Below are 19,178 nucleotides of genomic sequence, written 5' to 3'. Positions count from 1 at the left end.
ATCGTGCACACTGACTAAACCAAATGCCCAACTCAAACCCTCGTCCCTCACGCCAAGTCTTGACCTTCAAAAAGCACATGGGGACCTAAAGTTTGGCCCCACAAGTGACCAGGGGTGTAGCACAACATTCTGGGCCCTATTCATAAGTAGTCTCTGTGGGGTCCCCCGCAGCTATGATGCTGATAAATTTGGGATACTGTGTGTGTTCTAATAGTAACTAGCTAACTAACTCCTACTGTATTCAGGTAGTAAAAAGCTACAGTTAGCTAGCTGTGTCGATCTCAGCTAAGTAGCTGCTAGTTAGCTGTCGTAGTAGGAGTTTGCTAATAGCTAGCCACCTTTCTTTTGAAAGAAATGAATTAACAGTTGTTTTTATTGCCTTTCTTTTCTCTTCCGGGAAGACATTACGAAGTCACTGGTCAGTAGATTAGCTGACACATTCAGGTCGTGATGGGCAGACTAAACCATTTTGCGCCTTTTGTAAGATGGCGAGGGCCCTCAGAGGAACTCCACTATTTTTTGAAATACATAGTTCAGTCTCTTAACCAATGTATTTAGCCAATTTCTAATTCATGTTATGGAAATAATTACTTAGAAAAAGGCTCATTCCAGGCTCTCCAGCCCCCACCCACCCTTGGGCCCTGGGAAGTCTGACCCCCCCCAGTGTATTCAGCCACCTGGATTTTAAAATCAAAAATTAGATGATTAAAAAAAAAAATAATTGGATTGCAGATGGTGAACACTTTCCTCCTGCTGCCATATAAAAAAAAAAGGGCTCATGACGACGAGCGCTCCTCTCACGCACCTTGTCAAGGCCGTTGACAACTGGGTCACCCTGTGCTGAGAATTTGTACCCACTTACTCAGACTGTCCTGCTCCCTCTGCTCAGGCTAATTGGAATCTGACATTATACAAGTAATGGCAATAATAAGGTTAAAAAAGGGACACCTTGGCACTCAACGTACTACTAACTCAACATGTTTTTTTTTGTCCATTAATTCCAGTTAAGTGCATGTGCTTTTCAGATTTGTTATTGTGTCATTTGCTTCTAGATGGAGTGCTTTGTTAGTGGCCTTTTAAAAAACATATGAAAGTTATATTGTTACTTGCAGATTAGATTCAAGTCCGTGCTCGTCTGGCGGCGATTTTCAGATGACACACATAGACCGTGTATGGTGCATGAAACCTGTATTCTCTCGATTGACCAGCAGAGGGTGACTCCACTGGTTACAAAAAGAAGTCTTCTTTTTCTATATGAGAAAATTACTGTACTTTCTCTGGGGGGGAAGAAGGTGTTTTCTCCTCGCTGAGAGGCTCAGCTGGAGCTGCAGCTCCCGTCAAAGCAGAACTAAACATGAGGTGTCGGAAATGATATTCCATGTTTGCTATTTAGCTGAACGACTGCCTGAAGGTCTTAAAAGATAAGATGAAAATGTTATAAAGGCTGGGTATTTTCATAATTTCAAAAGGGATCAAAAAATGGTAGTTTGGAAACTTCTTTAACAATACTTTATTTTTTATCAAGAAAATCAACTGGCGTGACCATCCCTCCGTCTGTCATCACGGCCCCCTTACTCGCTCCCGCTCTTGTTTTTCTAGCTCCGGGGGAGAGCTGATAGCAGAGTATCACATTCCACAGTGTAAAGTCACGATCCATCTGTCTCAAGACCCCTACAATCCCTCATTTCAGAGTCAGAGCAAAGCCCAGCCTGCCCCCCTCCCCGCGGATGAACATAAATATACAAAGTGATACACAGAATATTCAACAAGTCGAGGTCTGGCAGAACCGAAAGCCCAGAGCAGATAGAAGAAAGGGATCGCTTGAGACCTAGTGTGCACCAAATCCTCCATTCCCCAAACTCATACGTTATATATACATTCTCAAAGCTGAGTGAAGCCAATTCTCTGTCAATACTGTGATGTACTGCAAACACATACACTACAAAGACCATAAAGACACGTGTACGGAACAGAAGAGATGAAGGCACAAACACACCGAGACATGAAGCTGTGGAGATCAAGACAAATTGTAGTAGTGTGTGTGTGTGTGTGTGTGTGTGTGTGTGCGCGTGCGTGCGTGCGTGCGTGCGTGCGTGCGTGCATGTATTTACAGCATTAGTGGAATGTTTGAGTGACATGCCCATGCTTGCGCTGCAACCTGCAGAAAGACACCCTGGGGCAATGAACACTAGGTCACAGACGGAATGCACGAGGACATGATGGTCACACGACAAACAGCTCAACATCTTACAAACGAGTCTATGGCCTCAGTGAGGCGGAGGAGGAAAGAGAGAGAAGAGAGAGGGATCTGAGGTTCATTCGGTTCCATCTCATGTTCAGGTTGTGCAGGTGTTGCATGTTAAAAATGTCTCATAGATAAAAGGCTCTTTTCTTTTAAAAATGTGTGTGCGGGCCACAACGCAGCTAAAAAAAGAACACAGTGCCGATCAAACATTGACATAGACACAGAGTCAGCATATTCCCCGCGGTGGATGAAAGTCCATGAAGTTAGATGTGATCATGTACCAGCACACAGACTGAACCTCGTGGCTGGCTGGAGGGTAGAACTAAAAACAGGAAAATTGAAGCCTACAACCTACATGTCTTTACTCTACAGAAAAATTCTGACACGTGGTGAGGAGGATTTTGACAGAGAGTCATTGATTCAAACAGGACAATTGAATTGTTCGTCACATCCCCTTCTTATCCCATACTTGCTCAGTTAATGTGCTAAAAGCCCATAGTTTCCTCATCTCCTGCCATCTGTGCCAGGGCCAATAGAAAAAATGGCACCATCGAAAAATCTTCCATCAACCATAGTAACAAAAAACATACACACCCTAATGCTACAGCTGCACATTTGGAGCCTGATTCATATTTTCGCAGCAGCAAGATTTCCAAGTATGACTTTTGCACGATGCATCATGCACATTGCATCACTTTGCAATGCATTGAGTTTCACAAGTCAGTGGCTCTGCAGCTTCAGCACTAATAGGCATACGACAGTGCTAATGTTTTACCCAGTTCACAGATTTAGATTAGCATATTAGTTTTCTAAGGTAGCCACATGATTTTATGCTATTTTAGCTATATAGCTATTTCTTTCTGCTTATTATCATTGGAATTTTTTATATTTAACTGCCAATACAGTGCCTCAGTTTCATTACTGATTTAATTTGAAAGAAGACTCTAGATCAAACCAGACATTCAATCTTTTTGGAAAATATTAAGGTTTGCGCTGCTAGTTATACTTCCGAAAGCTGCAACTTGATCATAAGATAATCTCTTCATGATGCCAACATCACCAGCAACTTGACAAAGTTCAGCAGCCTTTTTTTCTGCTTTGTGCACCTCAAAAGAAGAAAATCATTCATCATTCAGAATGGGTGAATACATCATGGCCATCAGAGTGGGTGAATGATTTCAACCCACAAATATAAAATGTATAAATAAGCTGAGCTTTTGACATGCAGCAAGGTTGCACAGAACGCACGCATGGAAGAACCCAATTTAAAAAACGAAAGCAAATACAGCAGAAGGGCAGAAGCCTGAGCCCTGAAACAACACTGGCATCCACACTGGCAAGGGTGAAAAAAAAAAAAAGTAGAAATCATGTCAGGGTAAGAAAACCAGAGGGGTTTCCCCTCAGTAGCTCCATAAGAAAGCCTCTGCTCACATCTGGGGGAATTCAAACTGCTGCATTTTGTACAGAAGCATGTGTGTTCAATTACAGCAGAGAGAACCTTGGCTTAAAAATCTTTTTTTGCATTAGAATTTTTTTCGTTTCTCAGGCTGAAGTCTGAATCACCCAGCACAATGCAAGGCATACAGCGTATACTGCAACACCTAATAATATCTATGATGCGCTAACATCTCACCAGCGCTCCCATGCCTTGATGCAAATCCACCCACAAGGTCAGAGGGTCGGATGTTGCATCCCATCCTTCTTCCTGCAGTTCTCTGGCATTATATTCTCTCGGGATCCAGACCTGGATAAGAAAATCCCCCCACTGTTTTGGTGAGGAAAGCTGTTGTAGTACTTTCCAAGGAGGCTGCTGTATTCACTCCTGTCACTTGAGAGGCAGCGACTGAAAATGACCACACACACACACACACACACACACACACACACACACACACACACACACACACACACACACACACACACACACACACACACACACACACACACACACACACACACACACACACACACACACACACACACACACACACACACACACACACACACACACTAGTTCATTCATCACACTCTTCCCTCCACTAATTGTTCTCTCCTTGTTCCGATCTCGGGCAGGCACAGAGATAAATCCAGCAGACCACCTTGGGGCAGCAGAGGCAGGAGCAGAAGAATGAAATGATACGGACGTGAAGATAGTGCGCTCCCTCCCGCAGGCCGAAAACCAACTGATTGACTATCTGAGGGAAGTTGACGAGGATTGGTCTTTCCTGTTACCATCCTTTTCAGCTCTTTCGAATAAGGGTTTCACGATAAAAAGAACAATGTTTGTACATGGTACCGAAGATAATCTTATTTGTTTTCGGCCACTTAACGTTTGCTTATGATTCTATAGTCGCTGAAGTTGTGTCTTTTCCTATCTAGTCCATGTAAATCTTTGTTAAAGCTAAAACTAATTTCACACTTCAAATCAATTAAATAGTAGTCGAGAAATTTAAAATCCCTGAACATAATTTTTGTCCTCGGGATACACAATGTATTATTGAGTTAAAATATATATATGCAACTTTTTATTTTGGTTGATTGCTTTTAGGATTGCAAACGGTTTCATTATCCTAAGTCACACAGTGCTCTTCTAAAGTGTACGGTCGCAACCATTTCCTGTTTTTCTGCACGCCAATAAAGAAGAAAAAAATGCGATTGGGGGAAATGACATGTGTTCCAGGTAGTAAAAACATGTCAGAACAAAGCCCGGTGGAGAAAGCTCCCAGAGACATATTGTCCTATTCATCCATCAGAGCCAACGGTTCCCTGCGCCAGGATGAACCTGGGAAACTTCCAGCCTGACAAATCGTAATATTACTCATCATTACTTATGTCCTTGAATTGACAATAGCTCTTCTGGGGGAGGAGGCAAGGTCCTTATACAAGACTCTAAATACTGTGTGTGGAGTCATATGTTGTTCAAACCAATGTCCTCCCCGGGTTATTGCTCTGCCCAACGATTTCTCTCTGTCACGAGGGCCACAAGTACAGTAAATATCAGCGCCTTGCAGCCGCTGCGGTGTCATCGCCGCTGCACACCTCCCGCAAGGATCATCAAGATAAGGCATTACCCCCAAAACACACCCTGGTGGTGTCCAGTCAAATCAATTGTTCTCCTTTGAAAGAACTCTTTTTGTGTCCGGGGCCCAATTTGACACATGGCTAATTGAGGTTCCAGCTCAAGTTGTGGAGGGAATAATGGACTTGGAGGCAGCTTTGGACAACCCCCCCTTTGAAACAGCTGATGAACAGCCGCAAGGACAAAGTAAACTCCATTCATCTGTGGCGGAAAGTCAAATACACCAAATCCTTTTCAGATCTGTGGGGGTACTTACTTTAATAACAGTGTTTACTAATTGTTCTGAAAAAAATTGTCCTCTCATCTGACATCACCCTTTGGCTGGAGAGTTGGAGCAGATCACACTAGCTCTCCAGACTGGCTGGTGCTGCCAGTCCCTCGAATTAACACTGAGCCTGGAAATGTATGTATTCTGTAATTGTTCTATGTAGTTCTGTTATTCAAACCTGTACACATTCTGTCTTCTGCTGTAATAGCTGGATTTCCCCCATGGGAATCAATAAAGGATTATTGTATCTTATCTTCAAGTTGATACGTTGGTGCCAAACCCTGATTGATTTTTGCTGTGTTCTTTAAAATACGTATTTTATATATGCCTAAGTACGCAGGTCTCTCTTTGGAAATGAGATCTTGATCTCAGTGGGTCTTTCATGATTAAATAAAAGTTTACATAATTAGAATTAGCGCTTTGTAATTGTAACTATCGGTGAATAAAAGACTGGATGACCATGATCGTCCAAGAGACTCATTTCTCTTCCAAGTCTGCTGCTGCAGAATTTGTTTGAAATCAAAAATCCACAAAAACTCACGTGAGGCTTCCACATCTCCAGTAAACACTGAAACTATGACTCCAATCTTATTTCCCCAGATTCTTTGTCTTATCTAAACTATGATCTCTGTTAAATAACAGCACCATTCCACCACGGCCTCAAATAATAACACATTCTTTGAGAGGCAAGGCATTCTCTACCGAATCACCGTGAAATAAAAAGTTTCATAAAAACATAAAACCTGCAACTTGTCATCAAGGCAGCTCTTCTTTGTTTGTTCGAGGACTGCATTGGGGGCTCTTGAAGCTCAGTGTTTCTCTGCAGGTGATTGACCTTAATAAAAAGCGTCTGTTGGTTTGACGTTAAGCTGTGGCTTTAAATACAAGGGGGCCTGTTTGAGATGTTTGTATTTTTGCAGGTTGCTGCTTTTGAGAGAAGCAGCCAGGAGAGCGAGACGATGATTCAGCAGCCCCACAGACGCTTGTAATCACCACTTCACATCTCCTGCTGCCTCCTTTTTCAACGCAGTGCAGATCTCCGTTTTCCAAAAATATCGACGCGAGCAGTGCAGGACGCTGCTGCAGGAGACACGGGAGTTACTTGTGCTCTTAAAATAGACGTGCAATTTACCCAAACGTCTGCGATCTTTACCCACATTCCATTACTTTGGATTAAATTTCTGGAGGGAGCTCTTATTTTTACATAAAGCCTACGATGAGAGCAGCGAGGCGTGGATAGGCTCTTATTCCAATTCTCATTATCATCATCATCTCAGATGATCCCGCAACATGTAATCAGTGTTTTTTGTCCGGGCTTGTACCGCGGCGTCCTCGGCCCTCGGGGGGGGGGGGGGGGGGGGGGGGGGGGGGGGGGGGGGGTCAGCCAAACCTCACATTAGGGAATCAATAGCCGGGAGCCGAGACAGTCTGACAGTGGGATCCGTCAGGGGGAAAGAAATTTAAGACACTGCGCTCCTGTCTGACAGATCCCCCGCAGCCAAGTCTCCATATCCAGGTGTCAGACAGGTTTTTAAGTCAACTTTGTGAAATGCCACAAAAGAAGCACACTGTGAATTTGTTTTGTTTCTTTCAATGGGAGACCTCTTGACAGTGAAGTGATACAATACAGCCAACATCTGCGCACCAGAAAGACAAAAAAGTTATCGACTTATCGTACCATTCATGAATTTTTATTGACCTGAATAATAGCCATTGTGTCTACACAAAGTCTCGCTGCTTCTGTCCTCTCATCTGTTTGCGTCGTATTATTAATAAATCACTGGTTTGGTCTGTAAAATGTCAACAAATATGGATTTCTTAGTATTTTTCTAAAAGGCACCACGTCTTCGAATCGCTTTGTTTTGTCTGAGGCCTAAACGAAAAAAGTCTAAACTTTGGATAACATTTCTCTCAGCAGCAACACAAACCGTGTGATTCAGTATCAAAAAATGGTCTTAAAATGACAATAATATTGTTTATTGCAATCATTTCTGGGACAATATATCGTGGAACAAAAAGTCATTATGGTGACAGGCCTAATAATCATTTTGATGTTAGTTTATTGCTGCTGAACTTCTTGCTGATTAAGGTAAAAACAGACATAGAAATTTGCTTAATGTCCCAGTTTGTAAACAATGGCCGAACAATCTAGAGTTGTGACGATTAGGTTACAGATTAGAGTATTTGTTATTTAAAAAATCGATTGGTGTCTAAAAGTGTATTTTGATGTTCCAGGTTCTTAAATGAGACAATTCTCTGCTTTTCTTGTTCTTAAATTATTCTGGGTTCTGATGCGTTGGTCAGATAAAACCCGATGTGATGGGTTCACCTTGTGCTCTAGGATATTGTGGTATTAGGAACTTGTCATGTACCAAACTATTAATTGAGAAAACTTGATCGACAATGAAAAGAATTGTTCGTTGCAGCCCGAATACAAGCTGCCTTAAAGATGCAGAGCAACCACATGTAGAAGGGCACCTAGAGGCTGTAGATGATGTATCTCGGGGACATATCTGCTGATCTTGCTGAGCAAACATGATTAAACTCACCGACTGATATGTTCTTCATTGACAAAGTCATTTCCACATCATGTGAGTTTCAACACTTAAGGGGATATTAAGGGAATAAAAAATGTCTCTGGTTCTAAATACAGTGGAAACTGCTTAAGAGTGATCAAAAAGATTTGGACAGAAAATAATTTGGGCATGAAAACTGTTCAAATAATTTGCTTATAATGATCAAGTTCTCTCCTTCATGTCTTTTCATACATGATGTGTCATACGCTCATACGTCATATATAACTTATTACTCATTTTCTTACTGTTCTCTCACAGCGGCGGGTAGTGCTGCTGTGAGAGTAGGAACTAGGAGACAATGTCATTTTATCTCTAAATCAGTAATTAGTAAAGTCGTCCATTTCATTACTTTTTCATTCATATATAGAAATGTCAATTAGAGGATAATCTGCATGAAGAAAAAAAGAAAGGTGAAAATTAATCAATCTGTTGATAGTGATTAATGTGACCGGGACAGGCGTGATCGCGATACACAGTTTCCACTACACTCTGGCCCATGAAGGATGTTCTGGAAATTTTCATTCAAAGGCAAACAACGAGCCATGCAGAAGATGTGGGCTCTCCCTGTCTGTTCGCACAAGTCTGTGTGTGTGAGTACACAATCTCACGTTTTCACACTTGTTCTTGTATGTGAAGCAAGAACTCATGATTTCATGAACACTATAAACTAACAGAAAATGGTACGTTTGCCAGAGCAGCACAAATCGGTGATACAGTCAGTAACCAAATCTGTAGTATTAATGCCCTTGATGCCAAAGTGCACCCTCCCATCATACCAGATTCCACCAATCATAGTCTCCATAAACCCCCAGGGGGACGGACATCTTCAACAAGATAATGTAACTAATGTAACTTCTCAAGAATCGTCCTGGAATGATCCCAAAAACATTCAGTAAAAAAATCATTTATGACCTGGTGACCGTCCCGGACATCAATCTTTATGAACCGACCCCCCCTGGGTTGAAGTTGAATGCACCATAAAAAGAACTATCCACCCATCAACCTTGGGCAGTTATGAAAGGCACTGATGTGTGCGCGGTCAGCTTTTAACCCCGGGACACTACGGGGTTGACAGTTGACTCACTGGCACGATGTGTTTTGCCGGCGCTGTTATCAGGACCAGAGGTGGTCAAACACAAGCACTGAGCCGCTCGTTCTATTTATACGGTCGTCGAGTGGAGGACGACGACGACTTTCAGTGCACTGTGCTTATCTCACAACACTTTTTACGGCCCCCGTTTGGATGTGGCAGATTCCCTCACGCTACCAGAGGCAGACTAAGAGATGCGACTGCACCAGAATTACAACTGATGTTTTCTTTCCTTCAGAAAATGGAAACGGTTTCAAGAAAACTCCCCTTTAACCTACACTCGCCTCCTCTGTGATGTTCTCATTCTCACTCGCTCCAAAGGCTTTGGCTTTGGCTCTCAGTCGCCGGGATTCACTTCGGTATAAGCCAAAAGTATATGTCAGCGCCTTATTAAGGGGTCATGCTGGGTCGGACTGGCTTCAAATCTATTATGTGAGGTCGTGAACGAGAGGCTGGATTGATATCCTGCCACACATGGAGGTGAATTGAAGACAGCACCTTATGCAAGACATAAGCATGTGATCTATATCGATCTTGGACATATCATTTCAGTGTCATATCATCGATGCAACACTGTTAATAGTGACTTTTTAGGATTCATTTTAACTTGACCATGAACTCTCTTTTGTATCTGTCTGAAAATAAGCGCTCAACCTTTACGGCATCTGCCGCTGAGGTTAAGGACTACGCAGGAGAAAATGAACGAAATGGCAAATGCTCGATGCATCGGTTAACATGCAAAAGTGTTTGTCAGTAAAAACGCTGTTTGCTCCGTCTGTAGTTGTGCTGGTTGTCACTTCCCTCCACCCAGCAGCCAGGCTGGAGCCGGCCTCGCAGCTGTCCCCAGTCCAGCATTACATAACCCCCCCCCCACCCTCCCCCTTTTGCCACTCTGCAGGCTCTCTCCATCACGACACTGTCACCCCGACAAGAAGGACAAGAGGACAAAGTTGGATGCCCCGCTGAAGGGGACAGACACACAAACTCCTCTCATGTAAGATTTGCACGTTGAGGGCCGAGCTGATGAGGTAATGCAGCACTGTAATTGCTCATTTGCTTCTCCATTCCCTTGGACGCGTAGCCCCTTCACCTTTTAAAGCTCCACTCAAAACACACACACACACACGCAGCAAAGTGCTGGGGGGTGGGATGGGTGTACCGGATGTACATGAACCGAGTCTGACCCAGTTCCCCAGCATGCACATGACATGGCTACAATATGTGATGCATCTTTCTTGAGTATCACGGTTACACGGGACACCTCGAGCTCCGTGACGAGAACGTGTCACCTCTGCGCTTTGAGTAAACTTGTTTTACAAGACCATCGTGTGACTAACCGAGTAACTACGACATTTGCCTACTGGATAGAGCCAAAAGAGTTGTGTCTACATAAATTGCACTGCAGGGGTGGGACGGCGTCGCCGCGGTGCCTGCAGTTGTTTTAAAAATTCAAATGGGAAACTCGTGATTAGATAACAGCTCCTTGTCTGCAAAAGTATTTCAATAATAGCACTGAAACACAAAATTGGATTTCACAAACTGCAGCCAAGTTGCACGTTGGGAGAACCTGCACAAATGGCAGGTCTCGGAGAAAAGACTGACGGCTCAAGTGTAGAAAGACACTCGAGATACACGAGGTGTGAAGAGATTAAAATACCTTCACCAGGCCGATTTTAGTCTCAAATCCAAAAATATATCACGCAGGTGCTTTCCCTCCAGTGAAGTAAGTTCAGCGATGGAAACTAAATAGCCTCAGGTACAAGACACGGTTGGGTTTTTTTGTGTGGACATATTCATTTTTAGAGCCGCGCTGCTGTCTCTGGTTATTTGAGGAGACGAGACAGAATTTGCTCACGCAATGCTGGCGGAGCTCAGCAGGATCACTTTCTAACACCCGTATGAACCGGGCAGCCTCTGAAGATTTGTTATCAATCATATTTCGACAGCACAATCCCCCCTCCAGCCTCGCTGTCATGTGCTGCTCGTGTGCCTCGCCGAGGTGGACTGATTATTTTGTGGGGTTAGTAGGAGGAATTTACGTCTTTCAAGTCATATGATATTTCAAAGTTGTTGTTTTGGGGTTTTTGTTGCCTTGTGAATAACAAATGGTACTCGTATTAGTAAATACCAAGGAAGAGCTTCGGGACGAAAAACGGGAAAGAAATGCACTTGGATTCCACTGAGCCGACAACATCGAGCCAGCAGTGTGTGTGTGTGTGTGTGTGTGTGTGTGTGTGTGTGTGTGTGAGTGAGTGTGTCCACATATGAATGTAAATGTTGTTTGTTGGGTGAGTGCGATGCATTTGCCCACATCCACAGGGGGAATCCAATAATGGGGAAGGTGACAAAAGAATTAGCCATTGTTTTGTGTCCGTTGCTAAGCAGACGAGGTTTGATGTGACAGAATGCGACTCTCTCCACTGCGTTGCACCTACGCAACAACACTTCTGTCTCCGCCGAGGACCCCATGATGCAGACGGCCGTGCAAACTGATTGCACAACGTGTAAAACAAGGGCGATCTTGTGCTGCAAAAAAAAGCATAAACAGGGGGACAACGTTATATTAAATCCTACACGGAAACTTGGTCATAATGCTTGTGTTAGAATGTGGGGGAGTCCAGTTACTTAACCTCCAGTAATGGGAGCCCCTTAATTAGGGCTTAAAAAAAATCCCACTGGCTATTACTGAACAAGCTATATGGAGGAAGGCGACCTGGCCCTGGCCCACAAATTAACTTTATATTAGGTGGGAGTGTCAAAGCACCAAGACCTACTTCTTCTACTTCTACGTTATTACGTTTTTCTTAAATACGCATCCCTGGGTGTTCTGCAACTCATCTATAATTTCAACACATACAAACGCACACTAGAACCAGTGTTACAGAATCTAAATGTGAGAGTACAATAACACAGGACACGGTGTCCCGGCGGGAACGCGGTCCCACAAAGACACGTCAACTCTCTACTGTCACAGTATTGCCGTGTTTTACTGCACAGTTCTGAGGTGTAACTGTAATATACTGCATGATACTTTTATTGCAGGAGTTATAGTGCAACCGCAGCGATATCAAACGAGTCCAAAGAGTCTAATGTGCCAGGATATAACTTTTAACCTGCAGTTTACAGCTGACTTTAACGGTGCGTGTCTGAACTTTAATTAAGTAACAGTCTTCGGTCTGATTAGAACAGTCGATCCATTAGTAATCAATTACTAAATTAATCTGCAACTATTATGATAAAAGTAGTTTTTATGGGGGGAGGTCAAAACTCTCTATTTCAGCTTCTTAAATGTGACTATTTTCTGGTTTCTTTGCTCAACTATGACAGTATAACTAAATATCTTTGGTGTGGACAAAAACAATAATCGATTAATCAATTATGAAAATAATCTTTAGTTGCAGCCCCAAAGATCTGATCATCGCAGCTCATTTCAAAGTGTCTGGTTAGTGAGTGTCAATGAGTTTGAAACACACACACACACACACACACACACACACACGCGGTGGGTGGGTCAAAGACACAAGGATTTCCATCCACATGTGAAGCCCAGGGTGATGAGCACTACACCGTGGTCTCGTTGCCGGTGGCAGATGTCCTACAACAAACTTCTGAGCAGAGTTCCTCAGATAAGAACGCAGCTTGTTTGTGTCATCGTTCTCCTCCCTGGGTCGGACCTCTGCGCCCAGGACGCGTCTCGGCGGCGCGCGGCCCCTCGCGCGTGCGCGTGTCACCTTCAGGGGCCGTCGACAAGGAGACTCGAGTGTTTTTTCTACCAACCTTCATGATGCCGCAGGGCGCGTTCCCCGCTCCGTGGATCCTCTCGGCGGAACTGTCGCGGCTGCCGCTCCCGAGCAGCCGCGGACCGCCGCCGTGCTCCCGGTACCGTCCGTTGCTGTAAACTCCCTCGGCCCCGCAGCCCTGCGCCGCGGCCGACACCTCCAAGTACGCGCGGGTGCCGGTGGTGGGGAGCAGCGCCGCCGCGTCGCCGGTGGTTATTCCCGCCGTGGCGTTGGTCGCGCCCTGGGCGGCAGGCTCCGAGAAATGTCCAGACGCGGCATCAAAAGAGTGAACCCCGGCCATGACGCGCCGGCGTTACAGCGAGGCGCCCCGCTGCACCGCGCACACACAGCCCATTCTCTCTCCGTCTGTCTGTCTGTCTGTCTCTCTGTCTGTCTCTCTCTCTGTCTGTCTGTCTCTCTGTCTGTCTCTCTCTCCGTCTGTCTGTCTCTCCGTCTGTCTGTCCGTGTCTCTGTGCGGCTCGTCTCCTCTCCCCCTCCCGGTCACCACTGCTCCATCAGCGGGGGCGCACGGCGGATGGTCACATTGACGCGTCCTGCGTGAAAACGGTCTCTTCTCCGACTCGCTCTCTGGAGCCGGGAGGCGCTGTGCGGTGTCCGGAGACAGACGCGGGACAGCGGCGGAGACGCAGACTTCTCTCCTCTCCTCTCCTCTTCGTCTCCTCGTCTCTCGTCTCCTCGTCTCCTCTTCTCTTCGTCTCCTCGTCTTCAGAAACGTGTTCCGCTCTCCGCTGTGAGCATCACCTCCGCGTCCTCAACACTTTTTGCGGGCGGGAGAGATTCACCCCTCCTCTCTCTCTCTCTCTCTCTCTCTCTCTCTCTCTCTCTCTCTGTGTGTGTGTGTGTCTCTCTCTGTGTGTGTGTGTGTCTCTCTCTCTCTCTCTCTGTGTGTGTGTCTATCTCTCTCTCTCTCTCTGTGTGTGTGTCTCTCTCTCTGTGTGTGTGTCTCTCTCTGTGTGTGTGTGTGTGTGTGTGTCTCTCTCTCTCTCTCTCTCTCTCTCTCTCTGTGTGTGTGTCTCTCTCTCTCTCTCTCTCTGTGTGTCTCTCTCTCTCTCTCTGTGTCTCTCTCTCTCTCCCTGTCTGTCTCTCTCTCTGTGTGTCTCTCTCTCCCTGTCTGTCTCTCTCTCTGTGTCTCTCTCTCTCTGTGTGTCTCTCTCCCTGTCTGTCTCTCTCTCTCTCTCTCTCCCTGTCTGTCTCTCTCTCTCTCTCTCTCTCTCTCTGTCACTGTGTCTCTCTCTCTGTGTCTCTCTCTCCCTGTCTGTCTCTCTCTCTGTGTCTCTCTCTCCCTGTCTGTCTCTGTCACTGTGTCTGTCTTTCTCTCCCTGTCTGTCTCTCTCTCTCTCACTGTCTCTGTCTCTGTGTCTCTCTCTCCCTGTCTGTCTCTCTCTCTCTCTCTCTCTCTCTCTCCCTGTCTGTCTCTCTCTCTGTCACTGTGTCTCTCTCTCTGTGTGTCTCTCTCTCCCTGTCTGTCTCTCTCTCTCTCTCTCTCTCTCTGTCACTGTGTCTCTCTCTCTGTGTCTCTCTCTCCCTGTCTGTCTCTCTCTCTGTGTCTCTCTCTCCCTGTCTGTCTCTGTGTGTCTCTCTCCCTGTCTCTCTCTCCCTGTCTGTCTCTCTCTCTGTGTCTCTCTCTCCCTGTCTGTCTCTGTCACTGTGTCTGTCTTCCTCTCCCTGTCTGTCTCTCTCTCTCTCACTGTCTCTGTCTCTGTGTCTCTCTCTCCCTGTCTGTCTCTGTCACTGTGTCTGTCTTTCTCTCCCTGTCTGTCTCTCTCTCTCTCACTGTCTCTGTATCTCTCTCTCCCTGTCTGTCTCTGTCTCTGTGTGTCTCTCTCTCCCTGTCTGTCTCTCTCTCTCTCTCTAACTGTCTCTGTGTCTCTCTCTCCCTGTCTGTCTCTGTCTCTGTGTGTCTCTCTCTCCCTGTCTGTCTCTCTCTCTCTCTCTAACTGTCTCTGTGTCTCTCTCTCCCTGTCTGTCTCTGTGTCTCTCTCTCCCTGTCTGTCTGTCTGTCTCTCTCTCTCTCTCACTCTCACTGTCTCTCTCTCTCCCTGTCTGTCTCTGTCTCTGTGTCTCTCTATCCCTGTCTCTCTCTCCCTGTCTGTCTCTGTCTCTGTGTCTCTCTCTCCCTGTCTGTCTCTGTCACTGTGTCTGTCTTTCTCTCCCTGTGTCTCTCTCTCTCTCTCTCACTGTCTCTGTGTCTCTCTCTACCTGTCTGTCTCTGTCACTGTGTCTGTCTTTCTCTCCCTGTCTGTCTCTCTCTCTCTCACTGTCTCTGTATCTCTCTCTCCCTGTCTGTCTCTGTCTCTGTGTGTCTGTCTCTCTCTCTCTCTCTCACTGTCTCTGTGTCTCTCTCTCCCTGTCTGTCTCTGTCACTGTGTCTGTCTTTCTCTCCCTGTGTCTCTCTCTCTCTCTCTCACTGTCTCTGTGTCTCTCTCTCCCTGTCTGTCTCTGTGTCTCTCTCTCCCTGTCTGTCTCTCTCTCTCTCTCTCTCACTCTCACTGTCTCTCTCTCTCCCTGTCTGTCTCTGTGTCTGTGTCTCTCAACTGCAACTTCTTAAAGATGCGTCAATTCATTTAGCTTTTATTTCCGTTTCTAAACATCTGTGACGCCACACCAAGCATTTGACCATCACACGAGCAAATCTATGAGTTAATCTATCAATGAGTGGGGAAATCAAATCACCCAATGTGTAGGAAACGCATCATGTGTAGCAGAGAGTGTGAGCTCGGCGTCTCCTCATAGTGGTCAAAGTATAGCCAGACTAATCAAGAGCCAAAGGATGGCTGTTGATGATGGACTTGATTCTATATTTGAATTGTTTTCCTTCTTTTAAATCCTGCAAAACAAGGAGGACATTCTTTCTGGTGAATAGAAAAACGCCCACAGAGAGTTACCGTCCACTGGATGTGCTTGGTTGGAGGGTGTGTGTGTGTGTGTGTGTGTGTGTGTGTGTGTGTGTGGGTGCGTGGGGGACAGTCTACAGAAGTTAAGGGTCTTATTCAAGGGTGCCAGTTGTTTCTGTGTGGATGTTTCCACAGACCCTGGTGGTGATAAGTGGCTTATTCAGCCCACAGACATGTGAGTGCTGTTCGGAGCCCGGCTCCTTCTCAGGGAAAGGCACAAACAGTCTGTGGGGGAGAAGTGATAGAAATCCCTGAATGCTTGCTGTGAATAAGGGGGCGAGAAAAAAAAGGTGAAAAAAGGCACAAAGGAATGGATTGTTCTCGCTGTCACACTAGTAAATGTGGAGAAAGCGGAGGCTGGAGAGATAAACATGCCCCACCAGCCCTATGTCCCATGATCTCTCAGGTTCATGTTTTATTCATTCTCAGAAATAATTTAGCAAAAGTTCTGCTTTTAAAAGCCTCCTTGATCGGCCCGGCTGTCCTCCGACGCCGAGTCTCCAAACAAACACGAGCTCCACGTGGACTCAGACCGAAGGGAGTGGGTGGATGATCAGAGAGGTTCGCGTCAGGACACAAGACGTGACCGCAGTCGGCCTTATTAGAGGGCCCTCTCAGTGATGCACCCACAAAACTCTGCACTGAAATAGCGTTTCTCTATTCACCGAAGAAAAGAAACAAAAAAGCAGGGCCAGATGAGTGAGTCAGGATTCACGTCACAAGACGAGCGGAACTTTTGTGTTCGACTGAAGCTAATAAGAGCCCAAATATAACGGCGGGCGGGCGAGCGCGAGTGGGCAGCAGAGTCCTGAGCACTGAAAAGGCGATGCCACTCTAAAAAGAAAAGAAAGGCCGACCTTGTTGTTTTTCCATTGAGGATCTGCTACAGTTTCCCGTGGCAGGATGTCGTCCGTGGCTGCAGCAAGGCACCGCTCCCTCTCAGACCAATGCATCTCCATCGTCGCCATGTACTTTCAGGCCTCTGACGGCCCTCCTCCTCCTCCTCCTCCTCCTCCCACCACCAGGCGCCTGTCAACAGAAGCCAGGCCTTTGTGTTAATGACAGCTGGTTATTGATCACGTCACCACATCCCGGTTGGCTACAGGGGGGAAAGCAGATATAGGGTCAAAGGCTCAGGCTTTATGACTGTTTATCTCATTTTGTCGATTCGCTCCCTCACACCTTTATCTCCCGTTCGCTGCGTCGCCGGCAGCCGTCACAGGCTTTTCTAACTTCAAAAAGGAAAACACTGAGGTAAAAAGTTAAAAAAAGAATCAGCTTGAGTGACACATGTTCTGCTGTTTGAATCTGAATGTACGCAGGAAGTTCCAGCTGCTCACAGCTGGGGGGAGCAGAGGGTGTGTCTGGTGTGTGTTCCTGGGCTCTGCCACCGCACTTCCTGCGCCGGACCGTGTGACCATCAGGCCGAACAGGAACAGAAAGCAAACACTTATTATGTGGTGTCATAACTCTGCCTTTATTCTTGCTCTTAGAAGGCATAACCCACGATCGAGACAAAAAGACGACTGGTCTTCTTTGTAATAAAAAAGGACCAATTTATGGCAAAAAAAACCCAGGATCTGATAAATGTCTCATAAATGATTTGCTCATATCTGCAACGTTGGAAAACTGCCGGATTAACAAAGACATTCACCATTGAGGAGGCGCTAATTTAACATCCATACCTCAAACGATGCCGTTATTCATGTGATTAGGCTCCAATTTACAGAATGCTCTTACAGTTATAGACTGTGCCTTTACTTATTGGGGTATTATTCACAATCAACGGAGAGGACTCTGCGTGCTGAGGCGGAGCGGAGCAGGTCAAAGGGCAACTGTGGAGCTTCAAGGTGCAGAGGTGACAAAGTTCACGTGGCATACAGAGCAGAGAAGGATCTGTAAAGTCAGAACTTGTCGGAATATATATATATATATATATATATATATATATATATATATATATATATTAGTGCCTCCTGTTCAATCCTCCTGTTAAAAAATATGGTTGCTCCTGTTGATTTTGGTAATTAAATATAATGCCTCACGGACTAAAGGTATATCAGAATTATTAGAGCAAAGATCCAAAATGTTTGCTTTACAAATACAGGCTATATTCAACCTATTTACATATGAAACAGAAAATAGAGGATTTTATTAAACTTTTTTTTTGAAGATCCACAACAGCAATGTATTTTCACCATATTCAAATTGTATATTTTAATTTGATTGATTCATACCACTTAATGTGTAAAAACAATTGTGATGTATATACAGTGGGTGGCTGCGTGATTCATTGAACTTTACTGACACCTGGTGGTGATATTGCATAGATGCAATACAATACAGATACTGGAGTCATGTGCTGGAGATATAATATTTCTCACCTGGTTACAGTGCACACATGGAACAAATGATGGATGGCATGTGATCCATACTGGCATGACCACTCCTCTATAAAGGATTGGGGTCTTTAAATCACAATATCTCGATATTTAAATTAGACCAATGTATATATTATATATATATTTTTTTTTTACACTTTTCCAACGAACTGGGTCACCCATGTGAAACAAATCACATATAATTATGCCAAAGATGAAGCAATACAGCCATATAGCATATGCACAGAACGGGGGAGAAACTCTGCTACCAAGCCAATATCAACCACGTTCGGCCTGAACGAAACACACTTCAAACACCAAGCAACTAAAACGGCACGTCGCGTAAACACGATGATGTTTCATGCTAACACCACAAGCTACGTGTCTTAGCAGAGCCAACCCAGATTTCAACGGTGTGTTTCGTATCACTCTCCGACCAACCGTCGTCGAACACGCAGCCGAAGAAGAGCAAAAATAAAGTTCGTATGAAACAGCGACAAACACAAAGGATGTCTTACCTTCGACGTTTCGTCAAGAAAACTTGCGTTTTGATCCTGCAAACCGCTTCCGCTAGCTAGCATAAAGGCTACTCGTCACGTTGAGCTGTTAAACGGCCCGCTTCACCGCCGTTCGACTTCAGCGGAGGGATACTGTTGCGAAAAGGCGTTGACCGATTCTCCTGGCTCCGACGGTTCGATGGGCGTGTCAATCATTCGGTAGAGCTCCGCCCTACGTGACGTTTTGACGCTGCCAGCTCTGACGTCATCAAGCCGCGCTACAAAGATCGTTTTTAGAGGACAGGTGAGCACCCGCCTTGGTTCAAACAGTTGTATTAGATGAAATGC

At 45.4% G+C, this 19,178-nt stretch overlaps 1 protein-coding gene across 2 annotated transcripts in view; it reads right to left on the bottom strand.

Annotated features, from left to right (window-relative positions):
- plcl5 (phospholipase C like 5) overlaps positions 1 to 18,974 on the bottom strand; it is a 65,508-nt gene extending 46,534 nt beyond the window's left edge. Inside the window, exons 1-2 of one of the 2 annotated variants that reach the window (XM_035616213.2) lie at positions 18,852 to 18,974; positions 16,810 to 16,981 (exon numbers count right to left, since the gene is read on the bottom strand). In XM_035616213.2, the coding sequence (XP_035472106.1) occupies positions 16,810 to 16,920 (111 nt within the window). In that variant the 5' untranslated portion in view covers positions 16,921 to 16,981; positions 18,852 to 18,974. Of the gene's footprint in view, positions 1 to 13,035; positions 13,901 to 16,809; positions 16,982 to 18,851 lie in introns of those variants that run through there. The other variant, XM_035616212.2, reaches the window with a different exon arrangement.
- Between the last annotated feature and the right edge of the window lie 204 nt (positions 18,975 to 19,178).

The sequence above is a fragment of the Scophthalmus maximus genome, chromosome 17, assembly GCF_022379125.1.
Source record: "Scophthalmus maximus strain ysfricsl-2021 chromosome 17, ASM2237912v1, whole genome shotgun sequence".
NCBI lineage: Eukaryota > Metazoa > Chordata > Actinopteri > Pleuronectiformes > Scophthalmidae > Scophthalmus > Scophthalmus maximus.
This window is presented reverse-complemented; position numbering and strand designations above follow the sequence as displayed.